At 47.1% G+C, this 24,309-nt stretch overlaps 1 protein-coding gene across 3 annotated transcripts in view; it reads right to left on the bottom strand.

Annotated features, from left to right (window-relative positions):
- Positions 1 to 24,309, bottom strand: part of LOC140105135 (complement factor H-related protein 5-like) — a 332,603-nt gene that overhangs the window by 280,424 nt on the left and 27,870 nt on the right. For 2 of the 3 annotated variants that reach the window (XM_072129061.1, XM_072129060.1), the window contains one exon: positions 1,500 to 1,676. The exons of the other annotated variant lie outside the window; for it this stretch is intronic. In XM_072129061.1, coding sequence (XP_071985162.1) covers positions 1,500 to 1,676 — 177 coding nt within the window. The remainder of the gene's footprint in view (positions 1 to 1,499; positions 1,677 to 24,309) is intronic. 3 annotated transcript variants of the gene reach the window in all.

The following is a 24,309-nucleotide window of genomic DNA, read 5'->3' as shown; positions in this document are numbered from 1 at the left end:
ATTAAAAATTAGCAGGGACGTGAGTATTAGCTCTAAAAAGAGCTATCCTCACGTCCCTTACATCCACCTACCACCCGATCTACCCTTTATAGGTAGAATCGTGGTGGTAGGTGCCCTTTAATGTCTTGTATTTTTTGTTTATGAAATTTTCTTATTGGGATGTTCTCTAGAGCACTCCATATGTCTGATGTGTCAGTCTCTTTTCTTGGTCTGAGTAGTAATGGGAGGAGGTTGGTTGGCATAAGGGGAGAGGGAGTTCCTATAAGACGTATGTCTCGGGCTAATGTTTTAATTGTTTGTATGGTTCCTCTGAAAATGGGGTTCTCGCTGGAGGGTAACCCCTTTTGATCAATTTATTCTTGATACTATCCGCATGCTCTAAAAAACTTTGATCACTAGAGCAGATCCACTTAGCACGCAAAAATTCTCCATATGGAATCGCTTGAATAGTGTGAATGGGGTGACAGCCCCATTGTTAGACTGCAATTACCTGTGTTTATCACCGCTCATTCTTTTTGTTGCAAGCTGCTGGTACTCAATGCCCGGATACGACGTATCTAATTAGCCAGGTGTGTGTGTAGGTATTTCAAGGGTTGTTGACCCTCATTTTAATCATACCATGAGCAAGGCTTAAGGAATAGATGAAACACGTAGGTGTTTGGACCTACATGTACACCTTGTACATTTTAAATGATGATGAATAAAGGAGTCTAAAACAGTCCTTAATGCATAATTCTTGTTCTTTGGGGCATGTGTGATGATGGAAATTGTAAAAAAGGGCAATCATTCCCACTAGCAGTTTATGTATTGGAGGCAAGAAAATACCATAAATGTTTTGAAGGCCATAACCCTGACCTGTACTAAAAGCAAGTACTAAATGAATAAAATACTAATGAAGCACTGAAATATGCAGTTGACCACTGGGAATGGTGAGAATAATCACTGGTGATAAGTGACATGTAAAAGGAATAATTACCTTACATAGCACAAACAAAAAAAAAAATATATAAATCTATACTCCTTACTCTTCCCCTAAATGTGTCCTCCTTACCAAAAGTAGCTTGAAAAAATGCTTGTCTGAATAAACTCATTAGGGGGGTATCATATGATTAAACACCCCCCTCTTGTTATGCTGTAGGTGGCAGAATTGAGCTGTTACATGTGCCTGAACAGGCCTCCTCCTGGCACTGCACACGCCCCTACACACACCCTTGGCATGGAGGTAGCATACAGGGAAAAAGATGCAATTTAAAGCCATCTATTATAGTAGGCGAAATGTATGCTACAAATCAAAATTTCTACCTAATGGGCAGAAAAAAAAAAACTTTTATCTGGCCTTGAGTACAACTTACAATATAAGATAATAACAGGAATCTGAGGAGCTCCTGATGGCAATATGACTGAAACTATAGCTTTGAAAGAAAGATAAAACCGTAACACATATGCTACTGTAAAATAAAGTGAAATTGTAAACATGTTTGTATTAGAACATAACTTACTTTTGCACAGGGGTAGATTAACCCATATTGTGTTCTTACATAATAGTTCTCCAGATCCAACCAGGGAATAACCAGAATTACAAGAATAAATAACCTTTTCACCAGATTCATAACTGTCTTTATTTGGTCCATTCATTCTGGCATTTCGCACAACGGGAGGAGGTCCACAAGGTGGTACTGAAATCAAAGACAGAATATATAACTAGGTAAATAGAAATTCTAGTCAGATGTGAGACTTCCGATGAGTGGTTTTTTTAAATTGGTCATGAAAACTTATTCTACACAATGGTGCCTATTCAATAATTTTGACTCTTTCACACAAAAAACTAAGTTTATTAAAATATAACTTGTATTTTCTTGTTTTAAAAATGTCTGCACCAAATAAATAAGAAGATTGAAGTTCTGCTTCCTTTCTTTCCAAAAATATTGATTGTCCCACAAGTTGACCATTGAGGAACATTCCTTTAATATGTTTGTAAAAAAATTGTCATAACAGAGATTAAATATAAGAATTTGAAAACAGATCAAGATGAGTTCACATTAAATCATCCTTAGGTCCATTAGAATATCAAAAATAAGTTAATTTTATTTAACATCAGGGCCACTACTGTACCAAGATTTAAAAGAAATGAAATCAACTGAAAATAAGGGTATTAATCTTACAGCAAAAGAATCTGTAGCACTCAAAAACCTGAAACAGAATACTGATATTGTCATCAGACCAGTAGATAAAGGGGGCTGACACTGTGATATCTGGAGTAAGCTCACAGAATTCTATTCTGGAGCATAGAGACTATTATATGCCTTTGAAGAGTGATCCTTCAAAATTCAAAATATATAAATGTTATCATTGAAGATTCTAAAAATAAAATCTTAAAGATAAATCAACCACTTTACATTTTTTTAACCGATCAATGGATCAGTGGGGATCACAGGTTTTATCTTTGTTAGTCCCATGATGGTCCCGTTCCAGTGATAAAGGAAATATTATTAAAACTGCATGTATTTATATAGTGCCAACAGATTCCGCAGCGCTGTGCAGGCTAAGGAAAGACTGGAGAGCGGCCGGAGAAGAGCTCTGATGCTCCTCCCAGCACAAGCCAGAACTCATACAGGGGAATGGGATGTAGGAAAAGGGAAGAAGTGAACGCAAAGAAGCTGTGATCAGCCTTTTTTTAAAAAAAAAAACATTATCACTGGAATGGGGCCCTTCTGGGACTAACAAAGATAAAATGCCTAATCCTCAGTGCCGTAGGTAAAAAAAATCTTTTTAAAGTGGTTAATTTCCTTTAACCCCTTCCATACATTGGACGTAGTAGTACATCATGGGCGGCAAGGATTTGCTGCATCTTAATGTAGTACTATGTCCCGCTTCTGGCACCGGCTGCCGAGTGGCGGCGGTGGCAGAAGCTGCGGGTGTCGGCTTTATATTATAGCCGACACCCGCCACTAACACCCGCGATCAGAGTCCCGCTGACCGTGGCATGTAAGGGTCTTTTGCACTAGATCAAGTCCGCTGCTCGGAGGGCAGCCACTGGCAGACCCCATAGTTGCGCGATCTTGTCCGGGAGCCGGGTCTTGCCTCCTAACAGGACCCTGCTGCTTATGCTCAGTGTGATACATAACACAGTGTAATACATCTGTATTACACTGTGTTATAGAAATAAGAGCATGAACAAGCAATCAAAGCATTGCTTGCTCAAAACAACATGTAAAAGTAAAACAAAAAAAGTTTAAAACACTTAATAAAAAAGTCCCCTAAACACCAACATTGTACATAACTAATAAAGTCCAAAAAACACAAAATTATGAGAAAACCCTACATATTTGGTATAGTTGAATCCATAACAATCTGTACAATAAATGAGTAACATTATTAGACCCGCTCAGTGAATGCAGTAAAAACCAAATCCCGAAAACTTGCCAAAAATGTTCCCTTCAAATCCCTTCAAAAAAATGTTCCAAAAACTGATAAAAAAAAGTTATGTGTGCCAAAATGGTACAACTGAAAAGGACAACTCAACACGTAAAAAATAAGCCCTAAACCAGCACTATCAACCAAAAAATATTAAAGTTAAGTCACCGAACAGATGGCAGTACAAAAATAAATGAGATTTTCTCTGTATTCGTTTTTCCTCATGAAAATTGTAAAAAAAATCCATTAAAAAAACGATATAAATGAGGAATCACCATAGAATAAAGAAAATATTATTTTAATGTTATTTTTATGGTACAGTGTACGGCCCAAAAAGAATAGAAGAAGAATGCAAACCAAAGCAAAGGAAACAAAAAGTATTTGTAAAGTGCATCTAAAGTCGCTGAAAATAATCCCTTATTTGTCCAAATTGCCAAAAAATTAAAGTTTGTATAGCTGTTAAAAAGGGACAATGCATAATCTGCTTTGAATGGCGCAGGTTCCCTTCAATGCCCTGGCGTGTGCCCATACAGAAGTTTACCAACTTATATGGTGTATTGGCGCACTCAGGAGAAATTGGTTATCAAATTTTGTGAAGCTATTTGGTATTTTATCCACTGAGAATTTGTAGATTTTTTGAAAAACACATTCATTTAGCCCAAAAAATTTCAAAATTGCACACAATTTTGTTTTATCCCCTATAACGGATGTTATCGGATCGTGTTCACTCCTGTGGCCCGGCCTAGGCCTGGTCCCGAGTCGCGGGTGCCCCCGCGATCCATGTTGCGGATTGCTGGTGCATCCGTGCTCCAATAGGTGAGCCCCCTTTCCCGGACCCGCAGCTTACTTTTCCGGGATCCTGACTCCTGGCTCTGGTCCCTGGCTCCGGTCCCGCTCCTGCTCGCGGACTAGGCCGAGTGCGCTCCTGCTCTCTAGGCTCTTCAAGAATTTAAAGGGCCAGCGTCCTCCTTATTGGCGCTGGCATTCCCGGCTCGGCTATTTAGACTGACGACTCCCAGCATGCCCTACCGGATCCTCAGTTCATTCTGCTGAAGAGAAAGCCTCCTGAGCGTTTCCAGACGCCTCCGAGATTCCTGAGCGTTTCCAGACGCCTCCGAGATCCCATGTTCCTGTGGCATTCCCGTGTTCCTCTGGGGTTCCCGTGTTCCTGTGGCGGTCCCGTAATCCTGTGGCAGTCCTGTAATCCTGTGGCGATCCTGTAATCCTGTGGCGGTCCCGTAATCCTGTGGTGGTCCGGTTATCCTGTGGCGGTTCGGTTATCCTGTGGCGGTCTAAGGTCCTGCCAGCCGTCCATCCGAGGTCATGCCATCCTGCTGTCCTGCCATCCCGAGGTCCTGCCATCCTGAGGTCCTGCCTTCCCGTGGTCCTGCCTTCCCGTGGTCCTGCCTTCCCTGTGTCCCTACCTTGGCTGCCAACGCGGGCCTAATCGCACCCGAAGAGCGACCTGGTGGCTCCCCGCCACAGCGAAACCATCCTGCTTTGCGGCGGACTCTGGCAAAGACCAGGAGTCCACTTAGACTCCGCTCCCGGGTTGCGGCTAGCATCTTTATCCCCTGCGGTGGTCCAGGGAGTCCACAGACTTTAGTCCCAAGGGACTTTTCCCATAGACTGTGAAAATGATTTTTTATTTTTAAATCTGGATATCTCAGCCTTACATTCCAATATAAAGTATTATATGGGCTTATCAGTTATTGATTTGTATCTGTGTCACCAGACCACTCTACCTAAAGAGAAAAACCCTTTGCATATAGAGGCCTTGAGTTTGTACTTAAACAAAATGTATTCTGGAAAAAAAATGTCACCACATCTGGCGGACAGCACTGGGGACTCGAGCCATGCCCAGTTACGAAAATTTCTTCATGGGGCGGTTCAAGTCCCTTTTCATATACACCAAAACAGAACAACATCAAGTACTATAACAGGTACATTGATGATTTTTTTCTTCATTTGGTAGGGGGGGATCAGTTTTAAAAAGGTAGATGGGAATAGTTTTTTTAGAGTATAAAAGTGCTCATCTTCCAAAATGGCAAACTGTACGGTTAAATCTATTTAATTGTATCAGGAAAAATTGCACTGAAACCATGGACTAAAAGAAAAAAGCAGAGAGAAAAGAAAGGCTCACTAAAGACGGGTAGCCTAAACATCTGATACATTAATCAATCAATTTTATCAAAACTCAGAATAGGGGCGGAGCCAGCCAAGATGGCGAGCGGACGCGGCTGAACTGAGCTCCGTGCAGAGCTGATGCACTAGGGACAAATATAGTCCAATCTATGGAGAAATCAGGGGCCAACAGGGCTTCTAACCGCCTCCAGAGCAGATCGGTGTCTGCAACACCGATCCACAACTTCTTCTCACCGCTCCAGCAGCGCTCTCTATCCCCGTAGAGGACCCGCGGCATAAGAAGCCCGCCGCCATCTTTACCACGTGCGGCCCCGCACTCGCGGCAACACCGCTCACCGCAGATACAGCGGAGGGGTAAGGAGAACAGAACAGAGAGTCCTCTCCCCTCACAAGCGCCACAAACCGCGGCAGCCACGAGCGCACAGTCACTTGCGCAGCTCCCTTCACTGACTCCTTCCCTGACACCTGAGGGAAGCCGGGGGACGAGCACCAGAGGTACACCGCTGGGAGATTCCCAGCGCAACACCCCGACCACCATGCCTGCTTCCTCAGAAGGGGCAAAAAGAATGCCTAACGGCAAGAATAGCCCACAAAAGGGCAGAGAGGTAGTAGGCTCGCCTCTTAATGCAGAGGCATCCATCTTTTCTCCTGGAGCCGCTACCTCGCAGGGGTCACCCGATGCTAGCTCCACTGGGGTCCTGCCCTTGGCTGGGTCTTAACAAGCCCCAAAGCAAATAGCGAAGGGGCTGAGGACTGTAGGGGGTGGTTTCAAGCCTTCTGGTAGGCTGGTGGGGCCTGCCCCTTTACTCCTCCCGTGTGAGGTCACAGGAGGTGGTGTTTGGGGGCAGGTAAGGACCCGCCCGGTGGTTTTATAAAGTCCGAGAGCACGTGGGGGGGCCTCTTTCCTTCTGCCCCCTGGACCGAAAAGGCGAGAAGTCAGAGACTCCTCTGCAAATACCCAGCATGGCTTCCCTAGAAGAACAAGTAATCCAGCAAGTGGCCAAGCAGGGTTCAGCCTGGCTGGATACCCTCCTGCAGCGCCCCGCTGCGGGGTCGGTTCAAGAAGCGGACGTCCCTGAAGAGGACACCCATCTCCCTGGATCGAAACCCCCTGCAGTGGCTTCCATCCTGGAGGGTACAGCCACCATCCCCGCCCGGCGGCCCGCCACCCTGTCACCACCACCCACCCAGTGCTCCTCACCTCCTCCACGGGAGCAGCTGGCTGAAGAAAGAGGACGTCCTGTGAGGAAGATCAGGCCTCCTGTCTGCCTGAGCCCAGGATCACCTGCACCAACCAGGAAACGCGGCCCGGGCCAGAAGAAGATAGCGTTGCCCAGAGCACGTGGGACACCGACTGCCTCGGAGGATCGTCGTGGGATCCCTGCTGTGAAGGCCACAAGGGGTAAGCGCTTTCCATCCCCTGCCCGCTCCCCTGCCCTTCATCCCAGCGCTGCTGCCCGCTCCCCTGCTCTGCACCCCAGCCCTGTGGCCCGCTCATCCTCCCACCCTGCCAGTATGTCGCACCAGCGCTCCCTCCCCCGCTCCCCCCTGCTCCCAGCTCCGGTCTCCTCACCTCCAGGCCAGGCCCCGGCCTGAAATTTCACCCAGCACCGATGTGCGGCCTTCTGAGCATCCGGCCGGCAAAGCGACCCCCCCCCCACACACACACACCTCCGCGGCGCCCCCGCTCCCCCCAGCGCTCACCTCTCATCCGGTGCCAATTGGAGCCTGCGGCCTACGCATCCGGCCACGCTCCGGTTCGGGCCTACGATGAGCCCAGGCGCCCTCCTCGGCAGCGATCCTCCTCCCCATCCCCTCTCTCGCGGGCCAGCCCTCCCACAGTCCTTCCGTTACCCCCAGGGACCCTCCCCCACCGCGCGGCAGGCTTCAGGCCTACTCGCCATCCAGGCCCGGGCCTTCCGGTATGCCTCGGGCCTACACTCCATCCAGCCCTGGGCCTGCTACCAGGCCTCGGGCCTACTCATAGCCGGCCGAGGGCCTACCTCACAGCCAGGGCCCGGGCCTACTCTCAAGCCAGCCCCAGGGCCCGGGCCTACTTTCATGCCAGCCCCAGGGCCCGGGCCTACTCTCCAGACAGCCCCAGGCCTCGGGCCTACTCCCCAGGCAGCCCCAGCCCCCCCCCCTCCTGTCACATACCCCCCACCCACACAGCAGATCACCAGCCTGGGTCCCGGCGCCCTCCCTCCCCCCTTCCCCACCATGCCCCCCGGCCCAGCCAACACCACAGTCCTGGATCCCTGGGCAGCTCCACTTCCCTCCTCCTCTCCTATTCCCCTGAGTCCTCTCTGCATACTCTTGATGCGGTAGAGACCTCTATGCCCACGGTGCACCACAGACACAGGATCCACAGATCCCCGTCCTACAAGCAGCAACGGCACAGCAGGGTCTCAGAGGCCATGCCGCAGGCGGGCTGCCGATACTGGCCCTGAGCTCATCTCACCAGACCGCAGCAGCCATCTTCATCACGGAGGACGCCGCGGACACTACAGCAGCCCATCGTCACCGGGTTCCAGGGGCCGCGAGGCGGCGCACTCACATGCCCGCACCCGTCACCGAGACTACCGACAACGGCACAGAGACTCCCCTGACCGCCTGACCAAGCGCTCCAGGCAGACATCAGCATCCAGCAACCCGCCAGGAATCCGAAAACAGATCCTCAGCTCATCTACAGCCACTGCAGTCCCAGAGGTCATCCCGTCATGGCAGCCAAGGCTCTCAAGCTCCACCTCACAGCTCTGACATCATCAAGCAACCACCTCAACGCATCGCTTCAGCTTCCGAACATCACCAACCATCTGAACAGGACAAATCACAGTCTTCTCATCAGGACAAGTCAGCTCCACCAGCGAAGACTTCATCCGGTGAGTTCAGTGGCCTCCCCTCGTGGTCGGCCATTACCTCATCACACAAGAACACAGAGGTCATCATGCAAGAACAGAGGTCATCACGTCCATTAGATCACTACTCACACAATTAGAAGGCAGTCAGGATACACCTGTGAGCTTAGGGAAGTTAGCTAACGCAGGACAGGGTAACACATTTAGGGACACCATGTTCTGCAGAGTAGCTCCCCTAGGTACTTATTTTCCCGAAGAAACGAAAGAGAAGATTAGAAATGGCAGTATATTGTCATATGGTCGCTCCTTAATGTCGACCACGTTACGGTGGATAAGGAACGATCCTATGAGAGGGGGTCAGAGTAGAAGATGAGGGTGTCCACGTCTTTACATAATTACGCAAAATACTCCTGCCTCAGCCCCGGACCTATTTGTATGGTAACGCATTTAGGGATCGCAGCCCCGGGACTGCCAGTGCCCGGGGCTGCGCGATCCTCCTTCCAGGAGCCAGGTCCGTGCCTTCTGGCAGGACCTGGCTGTAACAAACTGAGCATGTGCAGTGTAATACATGTATTACACTGTGTAAGGTGAAGAATAGCTTGAACAGGCGATCAGTGGATTGCTTGATCAAGCTTACCGGTAAAAGTAAAAAAAAAAACAAAAAACGCCAAAACCCCCAAATAATTGGATATTGTCGCGTCCTTAGCAACCCGTGCAATAACTTGTAAACATTATGGTCCCGCTCGGTGCACGCCGTAAAATCAAAACCCGAAAAACTTTTCATAAAATCTCTTCAAAAAAATACAAAAAGGAAGGAAACCAAAATTGACAATTTTCTTTTCACCCATACATTCAAGAGTTAATAAAATCTCATCAATAAGCTAATGACCCACTAAAATGAAGTATTTGTAAAGTGCATCTTATGTCGCGAAAAATAAGCCCTTATATGTCCAAATTGCCAAAAAAAATAAAGATTGTGTAGCCAATAAAAAGTGACAATGCATAATCTGCTCTGAATGGCGCAGCTTCCCTTCGATGCCCTGGCGTGTGCCCATACAGCAGTCACCACCACATATGGGGGATTATTATACGCGGGAGAGATTGGGGATCAAATTTTGTGGAGCGTTTTTGTATTTTATCCACTGAGAATTTGTACATTTTGAGAAACACATTAATTTAGCCAAAAATATGTACTTTCAAAATTGTATTCGATTTTGTTTTAACCCCTGTAAAACAATTAAAGGGTTAACGAACTTCATAAAAGTTGTTTCACATACATTGAGGGGTGTAGTTTCTATAATGGGGTAATTTATGGGGTTTTTACATTTATTTAGGCCTCTCAAAGTGATTTGAAACCTGAGCAGGTCCCTCATTAGCAGGATTTTGCGTTTTTTATGAAAATGTGTAAAATCGCACCTAACGTTCAAAACCCCATAACATCCTACAAAAATCAGAGTATGCATAAAAACCATGGAGACATAAAGAAGACATTGGGTGAATGTTAGTTACTAAGTTTGTTTTTGCTGTTATGACTATGTATGGGACAAAGTAGAACAGTTTGAAGTTCAAAAATCGAGAATTTTTCCAAATTTTCACCAAATATCTGATTTTCTCATAAATAAATGCAAAACAGACCACCAAAATTTTCAACTAACATGAAGTACAAGGGGTCACGAGAAAACAATTTTAAAATCACTTGGCTATGTTAAAGCGTTTCATAGTTATAACTATTTATAGTGACACAGGGCAGTTTAAAAAAAAAAAAAAAAAAAAATGGCCCGTGTCAGGAAGGTGAAAAGTGGCTTCGGCGTTAAGGGGTTAATGTCAGTAGGATAATCCTGGGAAGCACAAAAGGCACTTCTCACCCCATCCACTGCATCAGGATAGCCACCAGCTCACCGCAATGTTGGTTAAATGCGGTAGTTTAATTTCGTTCAATCCAGTATTAGCACTGGAGAAGGTCGGGAATGAGGTTTCCCCGGGTAGGATGGCCGGTCACTTATAGAACCGCCAGGCTTAGGTTTCCCCGGGTAGGATGGCCGGCCCCCTTTTAGTACCGCCAGGCTTAGTTCCCAAAAGGAGCCCAGAAAGTTCAGATTAATCGTCCACCTGTCTTTTCCCAAGGGTCCCTCGGTCAATGACGCTATATAGGATGTTGTGGCGGTTATGTACGTCTCACTTGATAGGGCGGTTGACTTAGTGCAGAGAAAGATGGAAGTGTCCAAAACTTTCCACAACTAGTTGCAAGCTTTTGAGGTTTCGGTACCTGGTTTTGGGTAAATGCAGTAACTTAAAGTCGGTAAAGGATAATCCTGGGTTGCTTAAAAGGCACATCCCACCCCGGATAACTAGTCCCTTGAAGGAAGTCTTGTGGGTTTTGCAGGTATGTCTTCGAGTAGTTAATGGGTCAGGCATCCTATTCTCAGCTGCTTTAAAGAGAGCAAGGAAAGTCCTGATTATCACAACACATGATATGAGAATCTGCAGGGGATAACCGCCATCTCTTATTATGCGACGGGGTCCATCTCAATTCCATTGAGGTGAATATTTTCGAATATTTTCCTTCTCGGCCTGCAGAAGGCCATGGCCTTGGTCCGTGTGGGGGGTCGCAGACTGTGGTAGGAGGGAGGAGGCTGCTCCGAGGCGGAAGTTACACAGGCCCTAAGGCGCTGGAAGATGCCCACATGCCGGTGCGGGGCCGCAGCCGCCATTTCGGGCGAAGTTGGTTCTCAAGATTTTGAAGATGCCAAGCGGGCCTAGCAAGTTGGGAAATGTTGTAATTTATAAAGTTATTTAATAATTTATCTTAGTTGTTAATAAACGCTGTGGCCTTCCACATTACCCAAACATTTAGTTTCCCAGTCTGTTGATGGGTGGTTATTCTAGGTACACGGTCAAGTACCAGACGGTTGGGTGGTTAGTCTAGGTACACGGTCAAGTATCAGACGGATGGAAGGTTTATCAAGGTACAAGGTCAAGTACCAAACGGTTCGATGGTTGATCAAGGTGCAAGGTCAAGTACCAAACGGTTGGATGGTTTATCAAAGTACAAGGTCAAGTACCAAACGGTTGGATGGTTTATCAAGGTACAGGGGCAAGTACCAAATTTAAGGTTTGGGTTTGTTAATCCCTGCAGTCCACTCCAGCATGCCTCCAGATCTTCCCCCTCCAGAGGAAGCTGTACTTACTTTGAGAGGTCACCCTGAATTGCAAGCCCTACTTGCACTGCTCCCTTCTAAGAGGGATATGGACAATCTAGCTGGGGAACTCCGTGGAGCTTGGGACAGGGATTTGCAAGTGGTAAGAGAAGACATAACTAATCTGCATGAAAGTGTGGCAGCTCTTGAAACATTTAAGTCTGAGATTACTTCTGCAGTCACTGTGCTACAAGAAAAGCTAGAAGACCAGACGGCTCAACAGCGTCATCTAGTGGCGCATATTGATGACATCGAAAACAAGAACCTCTGCAACAATATAAGGGTCAGGGGTCTCCCTGAAGCCACACATCAACCGGATTTAGTCGCCACTTTAACAGGAATATTTATTATTAGAGATGAGCGAGCACTAAAATGCTCGGGTACTCGTTATTCGAGACGAACTTTTCCCGATGCTCGAGTGCTCGTCTCGAATAACGAGCCCCATTGAAGTCAATGGGAGACTCGAGCATTTTTCAAGGGGACCAAGGCTCTGCACAGGGAAGCTTGGCCAAACACCTGGAAACCTCAGAAAAGGATGGAAACACCACGGAAATGGACAGGAAACAGCAGGGGCAGCATGCATTGATGCCTCTGAGGCTGCTTAAACGCACCATTATGCCAAAATTATGGGCAACAGCATGGCCATGACAGAGTGACAGAATGAAGCTAGATAGCATCTAAAACATCCAATAATTGACCCTGACACTATAGGGGACGGCATGCAGAGGCAGCGGCAGGCTAGAGAGTGTCTTGGCAACATACCCCAAATGGATTCAGGCTTAAAACCAATGGGTGGCAGAGAGGAACCAAAGGAGGTGAGCAAGAAGCGCTCAAATAATATCGGTAAATGATAAAAGTTTGCCAGTATATTTTGTGGATTACACAGCAGGGTGGCGACAAAGTTAACAAGTTTGATGTGGAAGCCATGAAAACAACCCAAAATTCTGCCTGACACAGCTCGTTTGATAAGGGGACCATGTATGGAGGCAGTGAACTAGTAGTAGATTAAAGGTGCTGCAGTTAAAACTATGTTAGTTGGATCTTGGGATGAAGCTGGCGCTCCGCTGCCAGGCGAGCTTTCGCCAATCCAAGCCCCTGTCTCTAGGCTACTCCCCAAACAGCACTTCTAAGAACCTTTTGTATAAGATCAAGTGTAGTAGCGTTCTTATAAGTTTAGGATATGGCGGGTGAGGGGAATGTAAACAGATGCGCAAGAAGCGCTGAAATAATATTGGTAAATGATAAAAGTTTGCCTGTATATTTTGTGGATTACACAGCAGGGTGGCGACAAAGTTAACAAGTTTGATGTGGAATGCCCTGTAATAGCTCTTGGGCGGTGTGCCTTTTATCGCCTAGGCTCAGCAGTTTGAGCACCGCCTGCTGTCGCTTAGCGACGGCACTGCTGCTGTGCCGAGAGCTACCGACTCATGGCACCATGCCCACGGATGGTAATTCGGAGGAGGAGGAGGTGGAGGAGGGGTGGGAGGAGGAGGAGGTATAGTAGGCCTTTGAGACCTGGACCGAGGTAGGCCCCGCAATCCTCTGCGTCGGCAGTATATGACCAGCCCCATGGTCAGACTCGGTCCCAGCCTCCACCAAGTTAAGTGTAGTAGCGTTCTTATAAGTTTGGGATATGGCGGGTGAGGGGAATGTAAACAGATGCGCAAGAAGCGCTGAAATAATATCCGTAAATGGTAAAAGTTTGCCAGTATATTTTGTGGATTACACAGCAGGGTGGCGACAAAGTTAACAAGTTTGATGTGGAATCCATGAAAACAACCCAAATTTCTGCCTGACACACCTCGTTTGATAAGGGGACGATGTATGGAGGCAGCTATATGGACGACTTTTGGAGGTAGCAATGGAGACAACGTGTGGAGGCTGCTATGGAGACAATTTAATTTGGATAGTGCCTGTATGTGGCAGTCCAAAAAAGTTTTCAAACCAGAGGAGCAGGTAGGTGGCCCTCCAGAAAAATTGAATAGATTGAGTGCCTGTATGTGGCACTCCCAAAAATTGTTTAAAACAGAGGACCGGGTAGGTAGCCCTCCAGAAAAATTAAATGCATAAAGTACTATAGCTAGAGCCAGTGGGCCCTGTCAAAAAATAGCCAGTTTCCTCTGCTTTAGTGTACAAAGAGGAGGAGAAGGAGGAAAATGAGGAGGAGGAGTGCATAAATTATTCAGGTTGAGCTTCCTTCACCTGGTGGAGATTGGAAATTAGGAGAAATCCAGGCTTTATTCATCTTAATAAGCGTCAGCCTGTCAGCGCTGTCAGTCGACAGGCGTGTACGCTTATCGGTGATGATGCCACCAGCTGCACTGAAAACCCGCTCGGACAACACGCTAGCGGCAGGGCAGGCAAGAACCTCCAAGGCGTACAGCGCCAGTTCGTGCCACATGTCCAGCTTTGAAACCCAGTAGTTGTAGGGAGCTGTGTGATCATTTAGGACGATGGTATGGTCAGCTACGTACTCCCTCACCATCTTTCTGTAAAGATCAGCCCTACTCTGCCGAGACTGGGGACAGGTGACAGTGTCTTGCTGGGGTGACATAAAGCAGGCAAAAGCCTTGTAAAGCGTACCCTTGCCAGTGCTGGACAAGCTGCCTGCTCGGCTACTCTCCCTCGCTACTTGTCCCGCAGAACTACGCATTCTGCCGCTAGCGCTGTCAGAAGGGAAATACTGTTTCAGCTTGTGCACCAGGGCCTGCTGGTATTCATGCATTCTCACACTCCTTTCCTCTCCAGGGATGAGAGTGGAAAGATTTTGCTTGTACCGTGGGTCCAGGAGAGTGAATACCCAGTAATCGGTGCTGGAATAAATTCTTTGAACGCAAGGGTCACGGGATAGGCAGCCTAGCATGAAATCTGCCATATGCGCCAGAGTCCCAACGCGCAAGAATTCACTCCCCTCACTGGCCTGACTGCCCATTTCCTCCTCCTCCAACTCCTCCGACTCCTCTTCTTCTGCCCATACACGCTGAACAGTGAAGGACTGAACAATGGTCCCCTCTTGTGTCTCGCCAACATTCTCCTCCTCTTCCTCCTCATCCTCCTCCACCTCCTCCGATATGCGCTGAGAAACAGACCTAAAAGTGCTTTGGCTATCAACAAGGGAATCTTCTTCCCCCGTCTCTTGTGACGAGCGCAAAGCTTCCGACTTCATGCTGATCAGAGAGTTTTTCAACAGGCCAAGCAGCGGGATGGTGAGGCTGATGATGGCGGCATCGCCACTGACCATCTGTGTTGACTCCTCAAAGTTACTCAGCACCTGACAGATATCAGACATCCACGTCCACTCCTCATTGTAGACTTGAGGAAGCTGACTGACCTGACTACCAGTTCTGGTGGAAGTTGACATCTGGCAGTCTACAATCGCTCTGCGCTGCTGGTAAACACTGGATAACATGGTTAATGTTGAATTCCACCTCATGGGCACGTCGCACAACAGTCGGTGAGCGGGCAGTTGGAGGCGGCGCTGCGCTGCCCTGAGAGTGGCAGCATCTGTGCTGGACTTCCTGAAATGCGCACAGATGCGGCGCACCTTCGTGAGCAAATCAGACAGATTGGGGTATGTCTTGAGGAAACGCTGAACTATCAGATTTAACACATGGGCCAGGCATGGCACATGTGTCAGTCTGCCGAGTTGCAGAGTCGCCACCAGGTTACGGCCGTTGTCACACACAACCATGCCTGGCTTCAGGTTCAGCGGTGCCAGCCACAGATCAGTCTGCGCCGTGATGCCCTGTAATAGTTCTTGGGCGGTGTGCCTTTTATCGCCTAGGCTCAGCAGTTTGAGCACCGCCTGCTGTCGCTTAGCGACGGCACTGCTGCTGTGCCTAGAGCTAGCGACTGAGGGCGCCATGCCCACGGATGGTAGTTCGGAGGAGGAGGTGGAGGAGGGGTGGGAGGAGGAGGAGGCATAGTAGGCCTGAAAGACCTGGACCGAGGTAGGCCCCGCAATCCTCGGCGTCGGCAGTATATGACCAGCCGCAGGGTTAGACTCGGTCCCAGCCTCCACCAAGTTAATCCCCCAATGTGTCGTCAGCAATATATAGTGGCCCTGCCCGGCAGCACTCGTCCACGTGTCCGTGGTCAGGTGGACCTTGTCAGAAACGGCGTTGGTCAGGGCACGGATGATGTTGTCTGACACGTGCTGGTGCAGGGCTGGGAAAAGTAGTGGCGGCTGGGGACCGAATACCGAGGGGCGGCCGCCGCCATGAGGTTGTTAAAGGCCTCGGTCTCTACTAGCCTATAGGGCAGCATCTCCAGGCTAAGCAATCTGGAAATGTGGACATTAAGGGCTTGGTCGTGCGTGTGGGTTGCACTATATTTCCATTTCCGCTCCAGCGTCTGGGGTATGGAGAGCTGAACGCTGGTGGATGCTGTGGAGGATCGTGGAGGCGACGATGGGGTTTTTGTGCCAGGGTCCTGGGCAGGGGGCTGACTATCAGCTGACACAGGGGAAGGAGCAGTGGTGTGCACGGCCGGAGGTGAACGGGCTTGGTGCCACTGAGTGGGGTGTTTAGCATTCATATGCCTGCGCATACTGGTGGTGGTTAAGCTAGTAGTGGTGGAACCCCTGCTGATCCTTGTTTGGCAAAGGTTGCACACCACAGTCCGTCGGTCATCCGGTGTTTCCTTAAAGAACCTCCAGACTTCTGAAAATCTAGCCCTCGCCGCGGGAGCCCTCACCACGGGAGCTTCACTACGTGACACATTTGGCGCTGATGCACCTGCTCTGGCCCTGCCTCTCCGTCGGGCCCCACCACTGCCTCTTCCAACCTGTTCTGGTCGAGGACTCTCCTCCGTCTCAGAAGCACTGTGTTCACCCGGCCTCTCAACCCAGCTTGGGTCTGTCACCTCATCATCCTCCGATCCCTCAGTCGGCTACCCCCTCGGACTTCCTGCCCTGACAACAACTTCACCACTGTCTGACAACCGTGTCTCCTCATCGTCGGACACCTCTTTACACACTTCTTCCACTACGTCAAGAAGGTCATCATCACCCACAGACTGCGACTGGTGGAAAACCTGGGCATCGGAAAATTGCTCAGCAGCAACCGGACAAGTGGTTTGTGACTGTGGGAAGGGTCCAGAAAACAGTTCCTCAGAGTATGCCGGTTCAAATGCCAAATTTTCCTGGGAGGGGGCAGACTGGGGGGGAGGAGGCTGAGGTGCAGGAGCTGGAGGAGTGCCCATTTCGGTGACATGGGTGGACTGCGTGGAAGACTGACTGGTGGACAAATTGCTCGAAGCATTGTCGGCAATCCACGACATCACCTGTTCGCACTGTTCTGGCCTCAACAGTGCTCTACCACGAGTCCCACTAACTTCAGACATGAACCTAGGGAGTGTAGCTCTGCGGTGTTCCCCTGCTCCCTCATCAGCAGGTAATGTCTCACCCCGCCCAGGACCACGGCCTCTGACCCCTGCAGTAGTTGGACGCCCACGTCCCCGCCCTCGTCCTCTACCCCTAGCCCTCGGGTTAAACATTTTGAAAATTTAAGTTATAACTTTAAATTTTTTTTAACTTTTTTTTGTGTTTTTTTGTGTTTTTTTTTTTTTTTGTGTTTTTTAGTTTTTAAAACCAAACGATGCTATCCTATTGCTATGGCTATTTTCTAGCCAAGTATGAAAGCACACTGCTATGCCAGATGAGATGACGCTGAGTTATGAAAAAATAAACGTAAAATAAAAAGTAAATGGCAGACTGTGCCTAATTGAAATCAAACCCCTAATAAATTTTCCCACTTCGGTCTTTGCGATGGATATGTGCGTCAGTAAGCGCTAAACACAACGGTCGCAAGTCTCACTACAAATTCCTCACAATATGGTAGTAGATGCACTACAGCAAGGACAGCCACCAGCAGATCAACCAGAAATAAAATATATATAACGCTATTGTAGGCCTAAGTAAGCCGTTTGGATTCTCCTATGGCTATTTTCTAGCCAAGTATGAAAGCACACTGCTATGCCAGATGAGATGACGCTGAGTTATTAAAAAAATAAACGTAAAATAAAAAGAAACTGGCAGACTGTGCCTAATTGAAATCAAACCCCTAATAAATTTTCCCACTTTGGTGTTTGAGGTGGATATGTGTGTCACTAAGAGCTAAACACAACGGTAGCAAGTCCCCCTGCAAATTCCTCACAATATGGTACTAGCTGCAAATAAAAAAAAAAAAATGTATAACGTTATTGTAGCCCTAAGAAGGGCTGTTGGGTTCTTGTAGAATCACTCCTGCCTAACACTATTCTAATAGAACAGCCTAACGCTTTCCCTGACCAGCAGCAGCTCTCTCCCTAGCGGCATCCAGACACAGAATGATCCGAGCAGCGCGGGCAGGGGCTAGTCTATTCCAGGGTCACCTGATCTGGCCAGCCAACCACTGCTATCGACGTGTAAGGGTACGACGTCATGCTGGGTGGAGTGCAAAGTCTCCTGGCTTGTGATTGGCTCTGTTTCTGGCTGCCAAAAAGCAAAACGGCGGGAGATGCCATTTTCTCAAGCGGGCGAAGTATTCGTCCGAGCAACGAGCAGTTTCGAGTACGCTAATGCTCGAACGAGCATCAAGCTCGGACGAGTATGTTCGCTCATCTCTATTTATTATGCTTCTTGAACGCCCTGTCGATACGCCCATTTAAATGGACTGTGCACATAGAGCGCTGAGGGCGAGAAGTGCCGATCCCTCGCGGCCAAGGGATGTGATCTGCAGGATACATTTCTACAGCCTAAAGGAACGAATTATGCAAAGATCAAGAGTAAAGGGAGAGCTGGACTTTGACGGTGCTAAGATCAACCTGTTTCCAGACCTTTCAAGGCGCACTTTGCGACAGAGGGCAATACTGAGACCGCTCCTCTCACAGCTCCAAGAAAAGGGTATATCATATAGATGGGGTTTCCCTTTGCCCTGTACGCCCGTTCAGGTGACACTCAGTCAACTCTTACACATCTAGAAGATCTTTCGGCCTTTCTACGGGATTTAAATCTACCACCATTATCCCTCCCGGACTGGGACGCTCCAAACTTAACAGCATTCCGACCTAATCCTGGGGTCTCATCATGGGGCAACCCCCGGAACCAACGCGGAGCATCACCTAGACCTCGCAGACAGCAGACGCGACGTTGACTTTCCACTGAAGAATCCCAGGAGGACTGAGATTGCATACACCTGCATCAGGAGCGGTGAGATTGATTGAAAGATCCTCTGTTTTCTACAATAGGACACTCTAGCTATAGATGGCTTTTCTTTTCTATAGAATGAGTGGATATTTGAATATGCAAATGTTTGTTCCCCATGATTGTAATTTTTCTTGATTACAAATGGTTCTTAGTTTCCTACCATGTTTAGCACTTTTTATCTTGATTTATCTATATCGGCATGCAGGTGCTCTTTACACATATTGACCGATTTACACATTTATTTTGGAATACGGTCAATTCCGTGACGACGACCTGTGTTGCGCTGTCACTCACCCCAAATAGGTGAAACCTTGCACCTAGGTTTATTAGTGTTTGTTGCACAGCAGAGTTTCTGCTACAATTAATATAATTGCTATCCACTAGATAGCTAGTTACACTTATTGCAATTGTATAAGACTTTATCTTCATTAGGGACTCCCTTCCCCCTTTCTTACCTATCGCCTTCCCTATAAGCCCCCTCTCTCACTCTCTGATCCCACCATAAGCTAGTGGAGCTAAAATTTCGCAATGGCGATACCACTAAAAATTTGCTCATTCAATGCTAAAGGCCTCAATATCCCTGAAAAAAGGTCTCGGATTCTGTATAACTTTCATAAACAGCGAGCCCAGGTCCTGTGCATACAGGAGACTCACTTTAGCTCTACCCAGACCCCCTTATGCAAAAACCGCTACTATCCTGTGTCTCACCACTGTACTAACCCTCAAGGGTTTTATTCTTGAAATGCGAAGTACAGGGAGCGCTGTACACAATAGCAAATGTCTATGCCCCTAACTCGGAGCAGACCTCCTTTCTGGTAAGGGTGCTTGAGGAACTCTGTACTTTTGCCAGGGGGTCACTGATATTGTGAGGAGATCTAAATCTTGCTCTCAACCCACTCCTGGACACCTCTTTAGGGAAGTCCTCTATATCATACAACAAATTAAATAGAATCAAGAAAGCTCTCCACGCACTGCAGCTTTGTGACGTATGGAGATTGAATCACCCGACCGACAGAGACTACTCTTTCTTATCTATGGTACACAATACATATAGAATGATTGACTACATCTTTGTCCAACACCACCTCCTTTCGCAGGTCCAAGATTCTGATATAGGATCGATATACCTATCGGACCATGCCCCCATTTCATGCACATTAGGTCTCACGCTTTCCAACCGTCGCAGCCTCCCCTCTCCCTTTCACAGTACATAAAAAAGACAGCATTGCCCACAATACCAACCGAGGAAGCAGAACATCTAGAACTCCCTTTCTCTTCTGAGGAGCTCAAACAAGTGATTAAGCTTCTTCCCTCCGGTAAAAGTCCGGGTCCCGACGGATACACAGCGGCGATGTACAAAACACTATTAGAGGACCTTTCCCCCAACATGCTTGCAGCATTTAACTCCATTTCTGACGACAACCTCTTTCCCCCTTTCTTCCTATATGCTCACATTACAGTGATCCCCAAAGATGGCAAAGATCCTCAACTTTGCCGAAGTTACAAGCCGATCTCAATCAATGTGGACGCAAAAATATACACCAAACTACTCTCTTGTAGACTGGCTCGCCTCATGGGATCCCTAGTCCATCCTGACCAAGTGGGTTTTATACCAACACGGGAGGCAAGGGACAAAACCCTGAAGTCCTTTTCCTTGCTGCACCATGCGAAATCCAATTCCACACTGTTCTTACTTCTCTCATTGGATGCCGAGAAAGCATTTGATAGGGTGGACTGGTGTTTCCTAGAGGCGACCCTACAGCAAATAGGCATGGGTTCAGCTACTTTAGCACACATCAAGGCACTATATGCTTCTCCACAGGCGCAAATACGAATAAATGGCTCTCTTTCCCCTACCTTTACCATTTGCACCGGAATGCGACAGGGGTGCCCCCTCTCCCCCCTATTATATGCGCTTGTTATTGAACATCTGCTAAAAGCAATACGTACAAATGATGCCATCTTGGGACTTAACGTAGGGGATCAAATGTATAAATGTTCCGCGTTTGCTGACGAAGTCCTGCTTTACATTACTAACCCCGAAACCTCTCTTCCGCCTCTGATGGAAACCCTCAATGCCTTTGGCTTTTATAGTAACCACAAAGTCAATATCACTAAAAGCGTCGCCATGGGAATAGGGCTTCCCCATACCACCATTACTGCTCTTAAAAAAGTGTATCCCTTTTCCTGGTCTACTGAAGACATAGTATACCTGGGTATCAGAATTCCAGCAGACTTAGACACGACCTATTCACGCAACTATGGGCGATTCCTGCAGGAATTACAGGGTGACCTGAAAAACTGGTCTTCAAAACAGCTGACGTGGATGGGGCGCCTCGTTGGATCAAAATGACAGTCCTACCGCGGCTTTTGTACCTATTCCAAACGATCCCTCTTGCACTACCAGGTCAGTTCCTCGTGAAGCTTCAGAAAATAATAAACCAATTTTTATGGTCTTCAGCTCCCCCCAGAATATCCAGATTGACTTTGATACGGAGGAAACACCAGGGAGGCTTAGGCTTACCAGAATTTAAGGGTTACTACACCACGGCTACACTGGCCCGTATCTTAGACTGGTTCCATGCTGGGAAAAGTAAGTTATGGGTACACCTCGAAAATACTCTATCCCCGGTCCCTTTGACCATACTACCATGGGCGGCTACATACGTACACCAGAACCTCCACCTATCCAAAACACCTTACATAACCTCCCATGTCCTTAGACTAGTCAAAAGAATGAGTAACACAATGCAACTGTTCACCACTGATGGACCTATGACACCAGTGGTTGATAACCCCGACTTCCCGCCAGGATGCCTCCGCCCTCTGAGACATGATAAAACCTTAACTTTTGCCAGACTCCTAAACGACAAGGGTCTTCTCCCCATTGAGGAAGTCTTAGAGGCGGACACTTGCACAGGTAGAGTGAGATGGGAGTACTCGCAACTGAAACATTTCTATAACGCCAATAAGGGTAACCTGAAACTACACAGACCACTGACTCCGTTTGAGCTATTATGCACATCAAAGTCTCCTATCCCACACTCTATATCTGCAATTTACGAATTGCTGCTAGATAAATGGGCGCTATCTGACCTATCATATGTTAAGACTTGGGAGCTCGAACTAGGCAAAACACTATCAGAAGATGAATGGTCTAAAGCTTTCGAGCTCTGTCACCGGCTTTCCCTATCGGGTAAGGCTCAGCAATCAAACTTCAAAATACTGTCGCGCTGGTATTGGACCCCTGCGAAACTAAATAGAGCCTATCCCTCGTGCTCCGTTGAGTGCTGGCGTTGCAAACAGGCTACAGGAACCATGACCCATATCTGGTGGGGATGTCCCTTGTTAAGATCACATTGGTCCAGGGTTATAAGACTGGTATCGAAACTAACAGGTATCAAATTAAATGACGAACCCACTACCCTCTTGCTAAACATCCTCCCGATCTCTACTGCATAAGCCAAAAAGTAGCTAGTGGGTTTCGTGTTAATAGCTGCCAGGGCACTGATACCACGCTTATGGAAATCCACTAGGGTCCCAACTAGCTCTGACCTCCTCTCAGAGATCTTACTTCTGCATAGGATGGAAGAGCTCACAGCTGACACTCATCACACAACCGAACAACAAATAAAAACCTGGGGGCCATGGCTTGACTTTAGAAATTCCCAGGACTTTCTCTCCTTCACGTAATTTAATGGATACAGAGTTTCTCTCTCACTGATATTAGCCTCCCCTTCTTCCCTATACCTTTCCTCCCTCCCTCCTTAGTGATGGGGTGTCCCCCCCCCAACAACAAAAGGGAACTATAAGTCTAAAAGCAGTTATTAGAAATGAAACTGTCTCTAAAGTTGAGATGGTCTGATCTCACAATGGTACCTTACTATGATAATGCTATTTTATATACAGATGTAATACCCATGGTAAGGCTACATCAAATATGTTAAATTGATATTTACTTTTGCAAATTGTTAACTATTTCCACACTAAATATTGTATGACTTGACTAAATATATCAATGTCCGACTGGGGCCCCCGCGCCTGCGTGCGCTAGGGTTTTTTTTTCTGTACAATTTCTGTGCCTTACAATGTCGAAACCTGTATTGCCTCACACTTTGTTCAATAAAAAGAATGATACAAAAAAACTCAGAATAAGTGGTTAAAACCCTTATACAAAATAAAGAGATATAATCAGCTTTTTCTATGAATTTTCTCTTGACTTTTGATAGAGGAAACCTTGAAATCAGAAAAATCTTAAACAGTGGGGTAATCTTCTGAAGGACCCATTATTAAGGATGCAGCCAGTTTGTATGTTAAGCCCTTTTTTATCTAACCAGTGTCTCTTCCTGTGGTAATAACTGTTTTACACTATCTAAGTGATTTTGAGATTGTTTTCACGAGACACATTGTACTTTAAGGCAGTAGTATTATTTCGCTTATCAGTTTTGGGGGGGTACAAATTCAACAATTAAGAAAAAAAAAAAACTTTTACTTAGATTTCAACGTTTCAAATGTTTTACTTTTTAGACAAAAGGTGATACCACAATATTTTTTGCAGAAAACTTTGCTTATTTTTAACGGATGTTAGAAGGCTCATAGTTTAATAGCAAATTCTCAGATTTTCAAGAGATTTAAAAAAAGCTATATTTTTAGTGACCAATTTAGTTTGGAAGTGCCCTATAGAGGCTTACGTACTATAAACCCCCACAAGTAACACCATTTAATGAAATTAACATTTCAAACTATTTACAGTAAATCAACATTAGTGCTAAATGTATTTTGCCCAACTAATGCCACAAACACCCAGAAAAATCATTATGCGGGTTGTCCTGGGTACAACAATACCCCATGTGTAGCAATAATTGACAGGCTGGGCACGCAGCAGGGCTCAATAAATGAAAAAAAAATTACATACCAAGGGAGGTATGATATATCCTAAAACATTCTTTTATGCACAATCCAGGTTTATCGGAGCATGTCACACTGGTAAATGGATTCCCTCCTTACACCCTTTTTGGAGCACACCTGCACCTTTCTTGATTCCTTCCCTTGCTGGCAGTTTGGGGAATTCTCCTGGAAAGTGCTGCCCTGGTACAATACGTGTGGCCTCGTCTCCAGAAGCACTGGCAATCTCCGCCTTTCTGGTCACCAAAAATCAAATGCTTAGTTCCTCCTGGAACTCCAGGAAAGTTCCCCTCTGGCTTGCATATCTATGTAACACGTATACATGATACAGTGCTATCTGCATGATGTGTATGGCCAGCTTCCTGTACCACACCCTCAACATTCGCATGGCTTTATAAGGCTTAAGCACCTTGTTTGACAAGTCAACCCCTGCCAGATACCTATTCTAGTCCGAAATGCAGTAAGGTTTGGGGGTTTCTGTACTGGTACCTCATATCGGGACGGGGTTGCTTGAGAGCCCATATATTTTTGTTAATATATGGACCTCTGTCTTTACCTTGTACTTAACACACAATACAGAGTCTTATGTATTGTTTCCCCAAAA

This window comes from Engystomops pustulosus, chromosome 10 (genome assembly GCF_040894005.1).
Source record: "Engystomops pustulosus chromosome 10, aEngPut4.maternal, whole genome shotgun sequence".
NCBI classification, from domain to species: domain Eukaryota; kingdom Metazoa; phylum Chordata; class Amphibia; order Anura; family Leptodactylidae; genus Engystomops; species Engystomops pustulosus.
The sequence above is the reverse complement of the archived record's forward strand: the minus strand, read 5'-3'. Positions and strand labels throughout refer to the sequence as shown.